Source organism: Linepithema humile, chromosome 1 (genome assembly GCF_040581485.1).
Source record: "Linepithema humile isolate Giens D197 chromosome 1, Lhum_UNIL_v1.0, whole genome shotgun sequence".
NCBI lineage: Eukaryota > Metazoa > Arthropoda > Insecta > Hymenoptera > Formicidae > Linepithema > Linepithema humile.
Window position 1 is genome coordinate 31,532,075 of NC_090128.1, and position 16,019 is coordinate 31,548,093.

General features: G+C 33.9%; 3 protein-coding genes across 10 annotated transcripts in view; 1 reads left to right on the forward strand and 2 right to left on the reverse strand.

Annotated features, from left to right (window-relative positions):
- LOC136997089 (putative leucine-rich repeat-containing protein DDB_G0290503) overlaps window positions 1-16,019 on the reverse strand; it is a 65,919-nt gene that overhangs the window by 1,376 nt on the left and 48,524 nt on the right. Inside the window, exons 2-4 of the mRNA XM_067347338.1 lie at window positions 1,406-1,462; window positions 871-1,140; window positions 661-761 (exon numbers count right to left, since the gene is read on the reverse strand). Of these exons, the coding sequence (XP_067203439.1) occupies window positions 661-761; window positions 871-1,135 (366 nt within the window). The 5' untranslated portion in view covers window positions 1,136-1,140; window positions 1,406-1,462. The remainder of the gene's footprint in view (window positions 1-660; window positions 762-870; window positions 1,141-1,405; window positions 1,463-16,019) is intronic.
- LOC105672265 (uncharacterized) lies at window positions 4,054-9,077 on the forward strand. 2 transcript variants are annotated; one of them, XR_010887913.1, is made up of 4 exons: window positions 4,054-5,586; window positions 5,934-6,154; window positions 7,435-7,594; window positions 8,399-9,077. XR_010887913.1 is itself a non-coding variant. In XM_012367080.2 (3 exons), the coding sequence occupies exons 1-3, from the start codon at window positions 5,906-5,908 to the stop codon at window positions 8,530-8,532; spliced, it is 543 nt and encodes a 180-aa protein (XP_012222503.2). In that variant the 5' UTR covers window positions 5,853-5,905; the 3' UTR covers window positions 8,533-9,077. The 2 variants fall into 2 exon arrangements, 1 of the variants encoding a protein (XP_012222503.2); XM_012367080.2 differs by lacking the exon at window positions 4,054-5,586 and having other exon boundaries at window positions 5,853-6,154.
- The window catches only part of LOC136997092 (uncharacterized), a 36,381-nt gene continuing 32,716 nt past the window's right edge, over window positions 12,355-16,019 (reverse strand). For 5 of the 7 annotated variants that reach the window (XR_010887911.1, XR_010887910.1, XM_067347345.1 and 2 more), the window contains 4 exons: window positions 15,333-15,397; window positions 15,076-15,264; window positions 14,829-15,000; window positions 12,540-14,679 (listed from right to left, as the gene is read on the reverse strand). Coding sequence is in view for 3 of the 7 variants with exons in the window: in XM_067347345.1 (XP_067203446.1) it covers window positions 15,142-15,264; window positions 15,333-15,397 (188 nt within the window). In the remaining 4 variants the exon portion in view is untranslated. Of the gene's footprint in view, window positions 12,476-12,539; window positions 14,680-14,828; window positions 15,001-15,075; window positions 15,963-16,019 lie in introns of those variants that run through there. The other 2 variants (XR_010887912.1, XR_010887909.1) reach the window with 2 other exon arrangements.

Sequence of the window (16,019 nt, forward strand, 5' to 3'; positions counted from 1 at the left end):
TACAACCGCGTACCGGGAGAACCCTGGTTTTAGGAGAGGGAGCACCCGTCTCCTTTAGGACGGCCTAGCGCGCCGCGAGCCGGGAGAACCCTGGCTTCAGGGCGGGAGCACCCGGCCCTGTCGGTGGGACGTCGGAGAGACCGAACGCCGGGAGAGCCCTGGCAGCAGAGCGGGAGAACCCGGCCCTGTCGGCGGAAAGTCGGAGATACCGAATACCGGGAGAAACCCTGGCAGCAGAGCGGGAGAACCCGGCCCTGTCGGCGGAAAGTCGGAGAGACCGAACGCCGGGAGAAACCCTGGCAGCAGAGCGGGAGAACCCGGCCCTGTCGGCGGAAAATCGGAGAGACCGAACGCCGGGAGAAACCCTGGCAGCAGAGCGGGAGAACCCGGCCCTGTCGGCGGAAAGTCGGAGCAGGTATATCTCGGGAGCACCCAGAGATGTGGTCTGGTCGGATACCGGATCGGGACAGGTATCGTTATGCTGGCCGAGCCGGCTTATATACCCGGCTCGGGCCTCCCACCCGCGAGTATCGGTCGCGCAGTGGGAGCGGTCCCCACGCTGGGGCGTCGCATGGGCGCGAGCGCTCGTGGGCGTCATAGGCGTCGAGCCTACGTCTGGTCGGTCGCTAGGGACGATGAGTGGTAGGCGCATCGTCACACCTTATCTAATGAAGATTGCGTGAAGATTATGTCACTTAATTCAGTGTTCTCCTTGTTTGCATTTAAATCATCAGATATTGGTAAATGCAATGATGGTATTGCTGCAATAAAAGAATCAGAAAAAGAGATTAATAGAGTGCGATTATATATAAACATTCAAAAAATTAGTGTAATACCTTAATACAAAACAAATTAATTTTTCAGCATTACCTGTACACTTTAATCGAGGTTTTGATGATTCGCCCAGTGCTTCTGCAAGACCTCTCTCGTAATCATTTTTTTTTAAATGATTTGAGCAGATAAAACCGGTAAACTTTTCAAGACTTTTCCCACATACATGTGCCCACTGTTCCTTTAATTGGATGTTCTTGGGCACTTTATAAAATCGAATATGTGGATTCTTTACAATTGCTTTGCAATAAACATTGCCACATCCTGGTACAATGCACTTTGACCGTGCTCCACAACTTGACATCCTTGCTAAAAAGAATAATAATACACAATACAATATTTGTAAAGGAATTGTGATTTCAGTCATTACAATAATAATACCAGATCGACTTAAAAATTATAAAAATTGTATGTATTTTAGATAAAAGAAATATTGTTTAGGTTTAGGTTATGTGGGTTAAATATTTATAATTATATATAATTATTTATAAATATATATAATTATTTCTTCGGTTTTGTTCATTTGAATATGTTAGGGGAAATAACAGACAAAATAATTAATATATATACGTACCTTCGATTTTTACTATATAACCTCTTCAACTTGAACTTGACACATGAAAGTCAATAATGAGAGCGAGTGACAGAGTTAGAAAAGGAAGAACTTTGAAAGAGAGAGACAGCTATTGTTTGTCGATGAGATCATCATGCTCCCCCCTTACTTCGTCGCCCCTCGCCTACAAGCTGTATCTAGCTCCCCCCTTACTTCGTCGCCCCTCGCCTACAAGCTGCTTCTAGCTCCCCCCTTACTTCTTCGTCCCTCGCCCATAACCGGTTTGCCTGAGGTAACCTTCTCTCTATAGATCTTGTGTCAACAACTCAAGACGACTTTTGCTGACTCTACATTTGCAGAGAGTTAAGCCGAGAGCACAAGCTTTTACATAAAGCATAACGCATAAGCATAAGGAAATTGATTGGTCTATATATAAGCATAAGCAAATGCATAAGGAAATGGACCAATCAATTTCCTTATGCTTATGCGTTATGCTTTATGCAAAAGTCTGTGCTCCGGCCATATGGAATAGAGGGACGGTGCACAAGCTGTACCGTGGGAGCACGTTTGCGGCGGGGGGGGGGGGGCCGCCATATTCGTTTAATAATCACCACACATAGAACTCACTATTTGCGTATATGTGAGAAATGAAAGTCAGATCCTGCGCACAATAAACAAAATAGGAAATAGAAATAGAAATAATTATTAAATATTAGAAATAAGAAATTGGAATTATTTATTTAAAAAATAAAAGGAATAGAAAAAATTAATGCATAAATTAAGAAATAAGAATTGGAACTAATTAATATATTTTATTCTCTTGTTAGATGTAAAATAATTTCTCTCTTTAATATTAAATGTTTATTGCTATTTCTAATATTTTGTCTACTGTATGCAGAGCCTCAGAGTAATAAAAGTTAAAGTATTTTATAAAATTTATAATACAACAATAATAAAATCGCCTAATCTCTTTATGCTTGTCACTCGTTATGTCTAGTGGCACCACTACACGAGTGTAACCATGTCACAGACACAGAATCTATGTGTGAGAATCGTTACATCAATATGGCGGAAAGCAGTCCCCCCCGCACGCTTGAGTTACCATCCCCTCTCGCCTAAACTAGGACTTTAGACTCAGTCCCTCTATTCCTTAGTCCGTGAGTGAAACGGAACGTTTTCTATGTAATTCGTGCGCATAATGTGCGAAACGAAACGCAACCAATGTAATCTTTAAGTGTTTACATACAGACGTTTCGGCCTGCCATCAGGCCTTCTTCAATGTACAATAAATTAATAAATAACAGTGATATTCGCAAAAATTACAAAAAAATTACAAAAAAATTATGAAAGAAGTAATCGCAATCTTTTTTCGACCATATTGCAGTTCGTTAATAGTATAGGACTGCAATATAAGAAAATAAGTTGATAGTAGAAAAAGGTAAAATACAAAATAATAAAATAAACTTAAAAAATAAAAATTGAAACATACTTGTGTTAATACAAATGGAGAAGCGCTCGCTCGAGTAAACGGGGCGAGGTGGAAAAGTTAAGACCAAAAGACTTTCCATGTTGAACTTCAATATAATAGTGAATGTAATGAGTCAAAATTTTGAAATAACGATTGACCGTAAGAAGGGAGAAAAAAGGTGGAGGGAAGAGGGACGTGGAGAAGGAGAATTATTAGAGGGCAAAAAGTGGGGAGAGAAATTTAAAGAGGAGGAAATAAATTAATAATCGGAAGATAGGCAACTGGTAAATGGTCCGTATCATTTTGATTATTGAGCCCTCCATTTTGTCTTTTGATAAAAATCATTTCAGAGATGAGTCTTTTGGGGTAAGAGGGTTCACCGTCTAATACTTTCACGTTATTCCAATCAAAGTCATGGGAGGAGTCGATTCTATGCTTGGAAATGATCGAAGGAGAACTGCATGTCTTATTGATGTCGTTTTTATGTTCTCTTATTCTAGTGTTAAGTTGTCTCTTAGTCTGTCCAACGTAAGTCATGTTGCAATCAAGGCATGGAATCAAATATACGACCTGACAATGTGAGAATTTGTCTAATTTGTCTTTTCCTGTTTTAATGAAACATTTTAGGTTGCTCGGAATTGAGCAAGCCAATTGAAAATTAAATGTTCTAGTTATTGAATTAAAATCTTTATGTAAAGGAGATATGTAAGGAATGGTTAAAAAAGTCTTTGTGAGTCATTTTTGTCATCGTCCTTATTAGGGTTAGTTGAAAAATCATTAATTTTTTTGTTATGCAATAAAAACTTAAGTCTATGATGAATGGTTGAAAATATAAAATGTAAAGGATAGCAGTTATTTAGTAAAATGTTAATAATCGAGGTGATATTCTTATGATGGAATTTGGGATGGGAAAGTAAAAAGATCCTGTCTATTAAACTTATAATTGTATCTTTCTTGTGTGAGATGGGATAGTGGGAATGAAAATTCAAATATCTACCAGAAGACGTAGGTTTTTGAAACCAGTCAAACGTGATTCTATTGTTTTCGTAGATTAAAGTCACATCAAGGAAGCTAATACGATTGTTAGAGCCTAATTCGACTGTAAATTTCAATCTGTTGTGATAAGAATTGAACATGTCAGTAATTAAATTTATAGAATTTGTAGGAGCAGCTAATATTATGTCATCCACGTATCTAAAATAAAAAGGCAACTTGAAAGGCAACCTATCATCAATCGCACTAGCCTCTAGGTCCTGAAGTACAAGATCGGCAATTAAAGGAGACAAAGGAGACAAAGGAGAGCCCATAGGAGTACCAAACGTTTGTTTGTAAATTTTATTGTTGAAACAGAAAAAAGTGGAACTCAAAATAAAGCGTATCGCCTTAATAAATTCATCGAAGGGGATGGAGGTGTTTAAAGAAATTAAATCCCATCTATCAGTAAAACGTCTGTATGTAAACACTTAAAGATTACATTATAAACTTCGCACGTAGACCTAGCATTTTGGCTCTTTATACTCCTTATTATAATTGGTCTCTACAATCTTCTATATTAAATCTTATTGTATTTTATTTTACTTTAATATAGCAATTCCTTTCAATTTACAACTTTAAACAAGAGTTGTATATAGAAAACTAGTTAGTTAAAATGTCTACGATTGGAAAAAATGCAAGAAATTAATCATTGTAGTCAGCAAAGGAGAGAAGTCGACAGTGATTTATTATCGTACAATGATTGACTTTATTGATATTTTAACTAATTTTCCTACTGTTAAAGGAATAGAAGTTATAATAAGGACTTTTTTTAATGTCTCCAAGTGCTTATATTTTGTATCTAAAATTTGATCCCAGGACTTTGTTCAAGTTTACTTATTAAATTGAAGTACTTGAAGAAGCTAAGACAGTGATGCAAACTCGAAACCACTGGCACCATGGCACCGCGACAGAGAAAGCACGCACACAAGTGAAAATTGCCTACGTCACGTGTCTGTATGCGCTCAGCTGTTCAGTTACCGGTACACGGACGCGTGACGTAGCGATTTTCACTTGTGTGCGTGCTTTCCCTATCGCGGTGCCACGGTGCCAGTAGTTTCAAATTTGCATTACTGAGCTGAGAAATAAATCCTTCTCATAACTTCTATTACTTTAAGGTCCGGTTTCACAACATACGGTTCAAGCGAGTTAAACTTCGGTTAACGTTCTTAAACTCGATTTTGATTATGGCTAACCCGTTGATAAACTAAGGTTTACTAGTTATAGAACTGACTACCGTTATAAAACTGACCTATTACAAATGTTAATAGTATAAAAAAAAGCAGTATATACTGATAGCAGTTGTAAGTTTTATTCTGTGTTTCTTCTTTCTAGTACTTTTCTCTTAAAACAAATTTCCATGGCCAATGGCAAATTGGCGAATGGAAAAAAAGTTTTAATTCATGCAAAACCTTCAAATTCTCTTTATTTCAAATGTTTTAGCTTTACAATAATTATATATAATTAGAGAAAAGTGAAAACATTTAGAATAAAAAGAATTTCATGGTTTTCCACGATTTAAAACTTTTTTTCCATTAGCCAATTTGGTATTGGTAATTATAAAAAGCATATATACAACAAATAAGTACGTACTATATGTAGTATGCATACTAATAGAACATTTGATTTTCAGACTTACCTGGTTCGCCACAACTCGATGATACGGAGAAGCAATCCCCAACGAGGAATCATGGAAATTGCTGTAATAAGCCAATATAAACTTCTTACAGGGAAATATTACTGATTATTTTTTAGCAGTTTTCGACTTTTTATATATATATAATGTCTCTTTCTTGTTAGTATTATATTTTAATTATTATAGTGGAGGATATTTCAATTTTTCTCCAATAAATATATTTGCGATTGAAAAGCTCGTAATAAAAAAATTATTTTAAGTAAATACATATGACAAACTCACTCATGTTCCTATAAGAATAATGATGATGTCGATAATAGTAATCGTGATAACAGACGGTTTGCACTTCATTAAAATATAAACAGTTATTAATATTTCAATTTTTATGTTACAATTTCTTCATATCTTTACAGGCGAATGCAGAGAATACTTCCGCAAGGAACTGAAACATTTGTCCAGGCAAATGTACGCGATTGAAGCTCTACTAAAAGAGAATACAGCACGTGGTCGATGCGATGAGGCAAATAAAGTAGTTGCAGACGATCTGTTACCTCCGTTGCCTCTGATGACACTTCAACAGTTTTTTCATTGTGAAACTCAGTTGAAAGTGAATACCGAGATGAAAAAACAATTTGTAAGTATATTTATATTGTTATATTTATCATATTGCTTGTAATGTCTGTTAGAAAAATTTTGTTTTCTAGTATCAGAAATTTATTCGTCATCTTATGACTTTTTAATTTCGTTACATTAAATTCGATTCTCCACAGTTTCTCTGCAATTTCTCTGCAATTTCTATGTTATTTCTCTGTCAATTGTCTTAAGTTTCTCTGCAATTTCTCTGCAATTTCTCTGCAATTTCTATGCAACTTCTCTGTCAATTGTCTCAAGTTTCTCAGCAATTTTCTCTGCAAAGGACCGCACAAATCTTATGGAAAGTGACTCCCGATGAAATTCGCTGAAATTGTAGTATGTTATAGTCCTTGATGTTCTGATTAAAAGTCTCAATGAGCACAAAGCTTGAAAACCAATAGTTTTTCGTCTAGAGATGTTTGAAGTCCTAAATTTTTGCTATGCCGTAATGACATAGCTGTGATATAATGCCAGACTATATGTGTGTGACTGTGTATGGATATGTGTCTGTGTATGTCGTGTGTTGTTATGTGCCGCAACTTATAGTTTCTTATATTACTCTTTTTATTCGAACCTTTGAACCTTTTTTATCTTTACTTCTTCTTGATCCTAAACACATGACCCTTCGATGACTGCAATAAACATAAACGCTATCCCTACGCCTAACGCATATTTTCCTTTTGACAAAACCGCTTCCTTCCAATAAACATTCCGCCGCTACGATTTTCCTACAGCACCTTAAACGAAGATCTTTCTCGCCAGTTTAGTTCTCGATCAAAGCTCAAACCAGCAACACCGAATAAAGACTTTTTCCACAAACGTGTCCCGACTTATTCTAAATAATCTATTACGTAGCTATACGCTCGTAACAGTGTGTGGGTGTGTGAGTAGTGTCTGCCTGTATGTGGGTGTGAGCATGTGTGTTCTGTATGTGTGAGTGGATGTGTGCGTGCGAACACATCCTCACAGACACACCCAACCCTCCCCCCCCCCCTCCTACACAAACACAAAAAGCAGCAAACAAACAGACACACACATAGTCCGGCATTATATCACAGCTATGTCATCACGGCATAGCAAAAGTTTAGGACTTCAAACATCTCTAGACGAAAAACTATTGATTTTCAAGCTTTGTGCCCATTAAGACTTTTAATCAGAACACCAAGGACTATAACATACTGCAATTTCAGCGAATTCTATCGGGGGCTACTTTCCATAAGGTTTGTAAGGAGTCCTTTGTCTGCCTTTTCTCTGCAATTTTGTCTTTAATTTCTATTACAGGAACACGTTATATGTCGAATTGGAGGTTCAACGGGTAAGCAGTTCGTTAGAAATACTCTACCACAGATTGTCTCTAATGAACTGGGTACTCAGATGTCATGGACAGGTCAAAAGAGTGGTGTAGGCTTTAAATCCACATCCATATGCAAACTTATAATCGGTAACGCACCTATTCCATTACACCTAAACTTTCCTATGGGTCCTATGGGACTTTCCTTTTACGAAACAAATGCACAGATGGAGTGTGCATTTCGTAAAAGGAAAGCACCTTATATAACAACAAGGTTTAGGATATTTTTGTAATGTTAGAAGCACCATAGCATTTTGCACATAATCTTCGTAGCGTCCATGCAATTTGTGGTAAATGTTATTTAAAAATACCGATGAGCTAAACATAAGACTTTATACCAAAGTATAAAGGCCCCTACAGCTTGCGAATATTTTTAACAAGTACTATTTTGTGAATTACACGAATGCAAAGATTACATTCAAAATTAGATTTGTTTGTAAAATGTCTACTGCTTCTGACATCAAATAAATGTCCAACTACACATATATAGCGTTTTCCCTTAGGACTGCACGAGTGCAGTGTTTCCATAAGGATAAGGTCTGTTTTTTATAGCTGAACTGGCTGCACTAGTTCAGAGTTTATTTTTCTCCTTCCAATGTGGAGGCCTATAATGTTAAAATCTACACTGCCTTCGTGCAAATTTTAACATTGCTCTTATAGAAACATTGCACGAGTGCAGTTCCAAAGAAAAACGCCAATTTACACTACATAATCCTCAAACTTTATCAAACTCAATCTCATCTTTAATTACATATATGTGAATATCATGAGAATAAAGGTGCGATAAACAAATAAGAGTCGAGGTCGCCAAACTTAAAAACACATATTGCTTTATATTTAATTGGTTAAATTATTATATTTATTTTTTAATGCGATTTAAATTATGTATTTCAGATTCGGTGATGAAGCAGCTACCAGCTTCGACATCTGCGGAGCTAGAAGCTGCCATTCAAGAATGGCTCCGTCGCTCAGGCGATCGAATAAGACACATTAAACAAGGCACATTAAACAAAAACAATCATATTTAGTATGTATCTTATATAATAATAAAAAATTTTCATTTTGTTAACGTAATATTGTAGAACAGTTTTAATTTTGATATTATAACCTCATATATATATAAATTATTAATGTTATAAATATTATTATTATTTGTTCAATGGCATAAAGTATTACAGATTGTATTATTTTATTGATTTGAAAATGAGTGTGGTATTAAAAACATTTGTATATTATAATTATTTAAATAAATATAATTAAAATGATATATATATATATATATTCTAAGTATATACACTCATTTTTTAATTAATAATACAATCTGGACTATTCTAACAAAAACAAAGCCTATTTTCCCGATTTAAATATTCCCGCCATTACAAGGTGCGTATGCGCAGTAATAATCCGAGAATGTCGGTATGATGGTTGACTGAAGTCGGCTTACAGTCATCTTCAAAGTGGGACATTGTATGACTTAGAGACGTCTTTAGGTCGTTTAAAGTCGACTTGAGGACGTTCACTTTCTAGACGTCCAGCAGCCATAGTCGACTCAGAATCGACTTAGAGTCGACTCTGTGCTGTTAGGGAACCAAAGAGGTGAGAGGCAATTATAATGCAAGTTTACGAACATAACCTTAAAATATTTTAAGCAAAATAATTTAACAAGTACATAAAAAATAACAAAAATATTACAAAAATTATATACAAACACTATCTAGTTCTTACACTTTATTCACTATTTTGTGAAATAAAACTTAAAGGAAAAAAGGATTACCTTCGATATCAGTAAAACCTCGGATACGTGGTGTTGCGTGGTGTCACTTGATACCGGGCAAGTGGGAAAAGGAATTACGTATGTAAATGGCGCAGGTTAGTGCTGGTCTCGTCAAACCTGAGAGTATACGCGCGCGATAGAAGTGCGTACGTATCACTTCCGTACGTTTGAGTCAAACCTGAGATTATACGTGTGCGAAAGAAGTGCGTACGTATCACTTCCGTACGTTTGAGTCAAACCTGAGATTATACGTGTGCGAAAGAAAACCGAATAATACTGCAAAAGATATTATAGGATTGATCTCAGTATTTAACGGATAATCACAGTAGAATGAGTATGAAAATGGGATGATACGCAGGATATCGTGTGCTGTTAGGGTAGGGCTAACGCCGCCGAGCGTTAGGAGCGGCGCTATCCAATTAATGTTAAAAAAGTTTATAAAAAATATTTTTTTCTTTAATAGTAATAGTATCTTATAGGTAACGTGGAAATCTATTAAAATATTTCCACATAATAAATTTAAAAATAAAAAAAATATTTTTAATAAATTTTTTTAACTTTTAATGATCAAAGGAGAAGAACCTAACATTTATCGGATAGCGCCGCTTCTAACGTTCGACGGCGCTGGCCCTTGTGGCTGCCGCGCGCGCAGTAAGATGAGGAAAAGAGGCGTATATCACGAGAATCGGCCGAAAAGATAAAATAATTCTGAGCTCTGACTTATAATATTAAGATTTAAGGATTTCTGGTTAATTTTTTATATTTCTGAATATTAATTATAATAAATTTAAAATTAAAAAATGTATTATTATCAAACTAAAAAGACATTTTACAAAATGTAGTATACAACAACAAAAAAAGTTATGAAACGTTTTATGGCAATGTATATGTTAACACTCAAAATATTAACGAAAAAATATTAACAAAATATTAACTTTAATGGAAAGTTCGGCGTGAGTTACCGGTGGCACACAAAACTTATTTACACGGCAAAAATGTTAATAATTGTCTTACATGTACATAATCTTGCAAATTGTAGCTAACTGTTTTTTTATTTCTGAAGCATACGGATGGCTAACGTTCAAAATACGAGGTTAAGTACACCTAATATTGCAATACACATAACAAACACAAAGAAAAAATTATGCGATAGAAGCTTCCCACACAGAACATGACATCCAATGGACATCCATATAATCTCCATAACTCCATACTACATCTATCTCTACGATGGATATTAGATAGATTTCTATTAGAAATCCATATTATCTCCATGAGAAATGACGTCTATAAATCCATCATAGATGTCTATTAGACATCTGTTTATTATCGATGTTTGATAGAAGTATCAGTATCCATAGTAACAAATATTGTTAGGGCATCGTCGATGTTAAATCGCGTTGCTATGCGCTTCTTTCTTTTCCGAGCTGTAAACTGTGGTGGAAGGTGGACTGTTATAAAATATTATATTTTTTGTATTTAGTACAATTATAGTACACACATAAAAATGAGTAAATAATATAAAAAACTCGAAGTTTAAACTCGCAAAAATTAAACCGATGGAGTAGCAGAAGGATATCAAGCCAAAGAAGATTGTGGTTCTTAGAATTTTTTATTTTAACAAATGTTTCTCATAAGTAGCAAACGTTTCGGCTGATCATTCTCCCATCTTCAGTGCTTACGTTGTAAATCTGTTTAGTAGAAATATTGTGGTTTCGACTGTCTCACAGTCAAGAACATGGTGACATTCTGTTAACACCTACATAAACAAAACTATCTCGCAATCACATTTGTGACTTTACTTCCAAATAATTTTATTAATGACGAATTGAAACTACAATCCATCAAAGCTCTATGAAATATCTATGGAACATCTATGATTGCTCCATATGATATCTATGAATATATCTAATGGATGTCGAATGGAGGTATGTAATGCGGAACTGTGGATGTCTAGTAGACATCTATAAGAAATTACATGGACATCTAATAGAGGTTTCGGATCTACATAATGGACATCTCTAGTGGATATCCATTAGAGGTTTTTGTTCCGTGTGGGTTGCTTCAATAAGATTTATGGATCTGATTATCAGCGACAAAGAAAATTCTAAGCTAGGAAAAAACATACCTGAGAATGGTATTGCGCACTACCCAGTAAACATTCGATATCTTATGTATATACATAAAATATCCATAATGTGAAAAAAATGTACTATACCATATATACTATGTACATACATATGATATACGCTGATGTAGATACATTTGTGGATATACATAAGATATCTTATAGATATACATAGAATGTATATTCGAACGAGATCGCTGCCTGTATATAAATACCCTGGTGAAAATAAAATGTAAAACAAGCGTTAACAAAGCGTAAATTGGAGAGTAAATCTAATGTAAAGGGAGAGTGATGGAAGCGTAAACAAAATATCAAATAAGCGAAAATTGAGACATCGGGACGTAAAGAAAGTGGTTATTAAGCGTTAAAAAAGCGTTAACAAAGTATCATTAAACTCTTCGACAAACGTGAACAAAACATTCTCGAATGTAAATGGAGCGTTATCGAGCTCCTGAGGAAGTGTTAACAAAGGGTCATCGAGGTCCCCGGCAGGTTCTTAGCAAATGTGAACGAAAAATAATGAAGCGTTATTAAAACGTTATTGAAAAGTAAAAAGGCTCATCTATATAAGATGCAGGACGCGGGTTGCAGATCGCAAGATTAGACGCAGTGACGTATTTTCGGTAGTTTACAGTCGCAGGCTTCAATACGCAGGACGCACAGAAGTTTTGAGGTTCCCAATTTGCTGCGTCTAATCTTGCGATTTGCGATCCGCGTCTGCTTCTTATACAGATGAGCTTTAAAAAATTAAAGTAAATAAATAATAATAAATAAAAATATTTTTATTTTTATTGTTTTATATTTTATTTTTTTTTTACAATATTTGTAAAATATTTTATTAATATATATATTTTAGTTAGAATTAGAGACCGGACCGGAACCGGAAAAAAAGTAAAAAAAATACTGCAAATAATATTTAACTGATAAAAAAAATAGTCAACTGCAGAAAACATTTTGTGTTTGTTTATTTACTACAAAACGATTACGGTTCTGAGTAATTCCGGTCCGAGTCTGATTATATTTAAGATATTTAAGATGTCTTGATGTGTGTTCATATATGATTATGTATCTGAAAAAAAAGAACAAGCAATTAATCAAAGAATAAAACTATAAATAAATTATTAACAACAAGCTACAGAGCCCAAGCTGGATTTTCGTGCTTAATTTATTAATATATTATAACAAATGTTTAGGTCAATCTAGACGTTTCGACCATCTGGTTGTGGTCATCTTCAGTAGTTAGTTATTATAAAATTCGGAACATATTAATAAACAATCGTTACTTATAAAACTAATTCGGATATTATAATCTTCTTATATTCGTTACATTTAAAAATTGTTTAGAAGGACAACACATCTTGAAAGTCATGCCTCTTCTAATAACACCAATCTTAAGATCATCAGGAAGGAAATCATGTTTTACATTAAACATACACGATGTCCTTTTTAAGATTTGAATTGTGGTTGATTGCAATTATTCTAAAACCAGCATGAACCAATGTCTACTTTTATCTTTATATTACTTGTTATTTATTAAAATTACTAAAAATATTCTTACCTCAATGCATAGCAGTACCGTCATGTTGTGTTTTCGTGTAAACTTTCTTATTTTAAAAAAACTAAGAACCAAAACTATTCGGTGTAACGAGTCAGTTTGCTAAAAATGATATTGGAGGTCCGTGTCGTTTGAGTGGACATGGCAAACTAGTTGAATATAATAGAGGATATATTAGAGAACTCGTATGTGAAGGAGATTCGTGGTGGGAGAGTGAGTGATCTTTAAGCAGTAAACAAATTGAGAACTGGCAAATACAAGTTTGGCAGTAACTCAGTATCGTTCTGCCTATTGAGACTCGTTTTTTGCCGTTTTATGTGCAACATCTCGGAAATAAGCCTTTTGCTATAAGACATTTCCTTGTCTAATATTTCTACATTCTCCCAATCCATTTCATGGTTTTTTTCTAATCTATGACAAGAAATGACAGAAGGGGATCCCGTTCTTTTATTTATATCCGACTTGTGTTCTTTAATTCTAGTTTTCAATTTTCTCTTTGTTTGTCCCACATAACTAGCCTCGCAATCATGACACGTTACCTTATATACTACATCACATTGGCTCATGGATTCAATAATGTCTTTCCCTGTTTTTATAAACCTATTAAGTTTATTGTTACACGAAAAGGCTAAATGATGATTGTATTTTTTCATGTTCCGTGTGAATTTATCAAAAGTTTCTTTTATATATGGTATCGTAAAATAACCCGTTCTATCATTGCTATTTTTGTTTTTATTACAACAATTATTGCTAAATTTTTTAAGTCTTTCGTTAATACTATTAAAAATTAATTCCAATGGATAGCCGTTAATTAAAAGTAGGGAAATCATTTCCTCGATGTTCTTGTGCCAATATTGTGGGTGTGTTAACTTTACAACTCTGTCAAATAAGCCAATGATAACACCTTTTTTGTGTGCCATGGGATGATGCGAATAAAAACTTAAATATCTGCCCGAAAAAGTAGGTTTGTGGAACAAATCAAATTTAATAAAATTGTTTTCCGATATTAGTTTAACGTTTAGGAAATTGATATGATTATTTATTCCTTTTTCCAATGTGAATTGTAATCTGCTATGCATTGAGTTGAATGTCTCCAAAACTTCGTCTAAATGATTTTCTGGAGCCGTAAATAGTATGTCGTCAACATACCTAAAATAAAACGGTAATTTGTAAGGTAGACGTTCGATTGCTGAATTTTCCAAATCTTGTAACACAAAGAAGAAGAGGCATGACTTTCAAGATGTGTTGTCCTTCTAAACAATTTTTAAATGTAACGAATATAAGAAGATTGTAATATCCGAATTAGTTTTATAAGTAACGATTGTTTATTAATATGTTCCGAATTTTATAATAACTAACTACTGAAGATGACCACAACCAGATGGTCGAAACGTCTAGATTGACCTAAACATTTGTTATAATATATTAATAAATTAAGCACGAAAATCCAGCTTGGGCTCTGTAGCTTGTTGTTAATAATTTATTTGAATAATTTGAGCCAATATTATATTTTTAAAACTATAAATATTTTTAAAAAAGTACAAATCAAGTTTATTATGTTTAAATTATTATTACTTTCAATTGAATCGATATCTTGAAATTTGGCAAAGTTTGATTTTTTGTTCTTAAATACCAATGGCTTCTGTAAAACAGTTGAAGTTACAGATGTAACAGTTGAAACTATTGATGGATCTGCTACTGTTGTCTCCTTTTCTGTCCTAAATAAAGTAAACAAAAAAATTTTTTTACTTATATTTTTATGGAAATAAATAATTACACAATTTCTGGTCATTATTATGAAATAATTACCAAAAATTGTATTGCTTTTTTATTTATATTTTTAGTAAAATCTGAAATTTTAATTGACCTCTGCGATATATTTTTATATTTATATTTCTTCGAGTGTTTTGCACGAGAGGATGTACTTCTTCCTCCTCCAAGATCTAGCGCTCGATCTGAGAGATAAGCTGGCAGTGATTTGATCATTTGATCAATGTCACCTTCATAATTATCATTTTTCAATCGCTCTCTGAACAAGTCTATAAAATAAAAAACAAGAGATAAATAATAATAAGAAAAAGATAGTATTTCTTTCATAACAATTGAATATTTACTTTGAGCTAGCATCAGGAATCCAAGTGGAAATTTTTTTAATCCTTCTTTTCTAGGATAAATCCTCATTATTTAGCATCTTCGCCGAAAACTCCAATAAGAAGGGCTGCAGCCCAGTCGCAATCATTTTTTGCTGCTTTCATAGCTGCGAAACCTGCATTTGTGCAATAGAAACCACTGCCAAGATAAACCTGATAAAATAAAATAATTAGTTGCAAAATGTTTTATAAAAAAAACTACTACAAAAAAATTAACTTACCTGATTTTCTATTTCTGAAGACATACTGCTGGTGCTGAGTCTATCTCCAAAGTTGCATATCTTTTCTGTAAAATTATAATCAATTTTATATTTATTTATTATAACAATTAGTGTTAAAACAATGCCTATGAATAAATTATGTACGATTAAGCTAAAAGCAATTTGTGAATATCCTAGAAAGATGGATTATTTTTCAGAAACTAACGTATCAATATTACCAAAAAAAAAAAAAAATTGCTTGGATTTATGAACTTCTTATAATGGATGCATTTAGTATGACAACAGCTCATTGAAAGCATACTGAACAGCTGTTCGTGATTAGTATATGATTTTAGATTTTAGACTTTAAATTAATTACAAACAATTGTTCACTAAAAGTGCTCAATAAGAGCTTGCTAAATGTATTCTAATCTAGAATAAATAGAAATGCTCGTTTCTTCAGCAATGCTGAATATTTGTAATTGCTTTTTGCTTTTAACTAGAGGCTGGTTCCGATATTCACTGCAAGTCTACGTTACGTATACTATAGATTTTCAGTACTTGCAGTTGCTTGCAGTGAATATCGGAACGCAGCCTAAGTGTGCACATAATTCACAAATAGCAAGTTGAATAAACTGTAACACAACATTGAACAATAATGTGATATATTTATGAAAAAAATTGAAAAATATTAATAAAAAGTTAATA

Excerpts from the sequence above, each read along its gene's own strand:
- LOC105672265 (XM_012367080.2), top strand. The coding sequence starts at position 5,906 with ATGTTACAATTTCTTCATATCTTTACAGGCGAATGCAGAGAATACTTC. Across the intron at positions 6,155-7,434 it reads CCGAGATGAAAAAACAATTT|GAACACGTTATATGTCGAAT; the intron begins GTAAGTATATTT and ends TTTCTATTACAG. Across the intron at positions 7,595-8,398 it reads CATATGCAAACTTATAATCG|ATTCGGTGATGAAGCAGCTA; the intron begins GTAACGCACCTA and ends TATGTATTTCAG.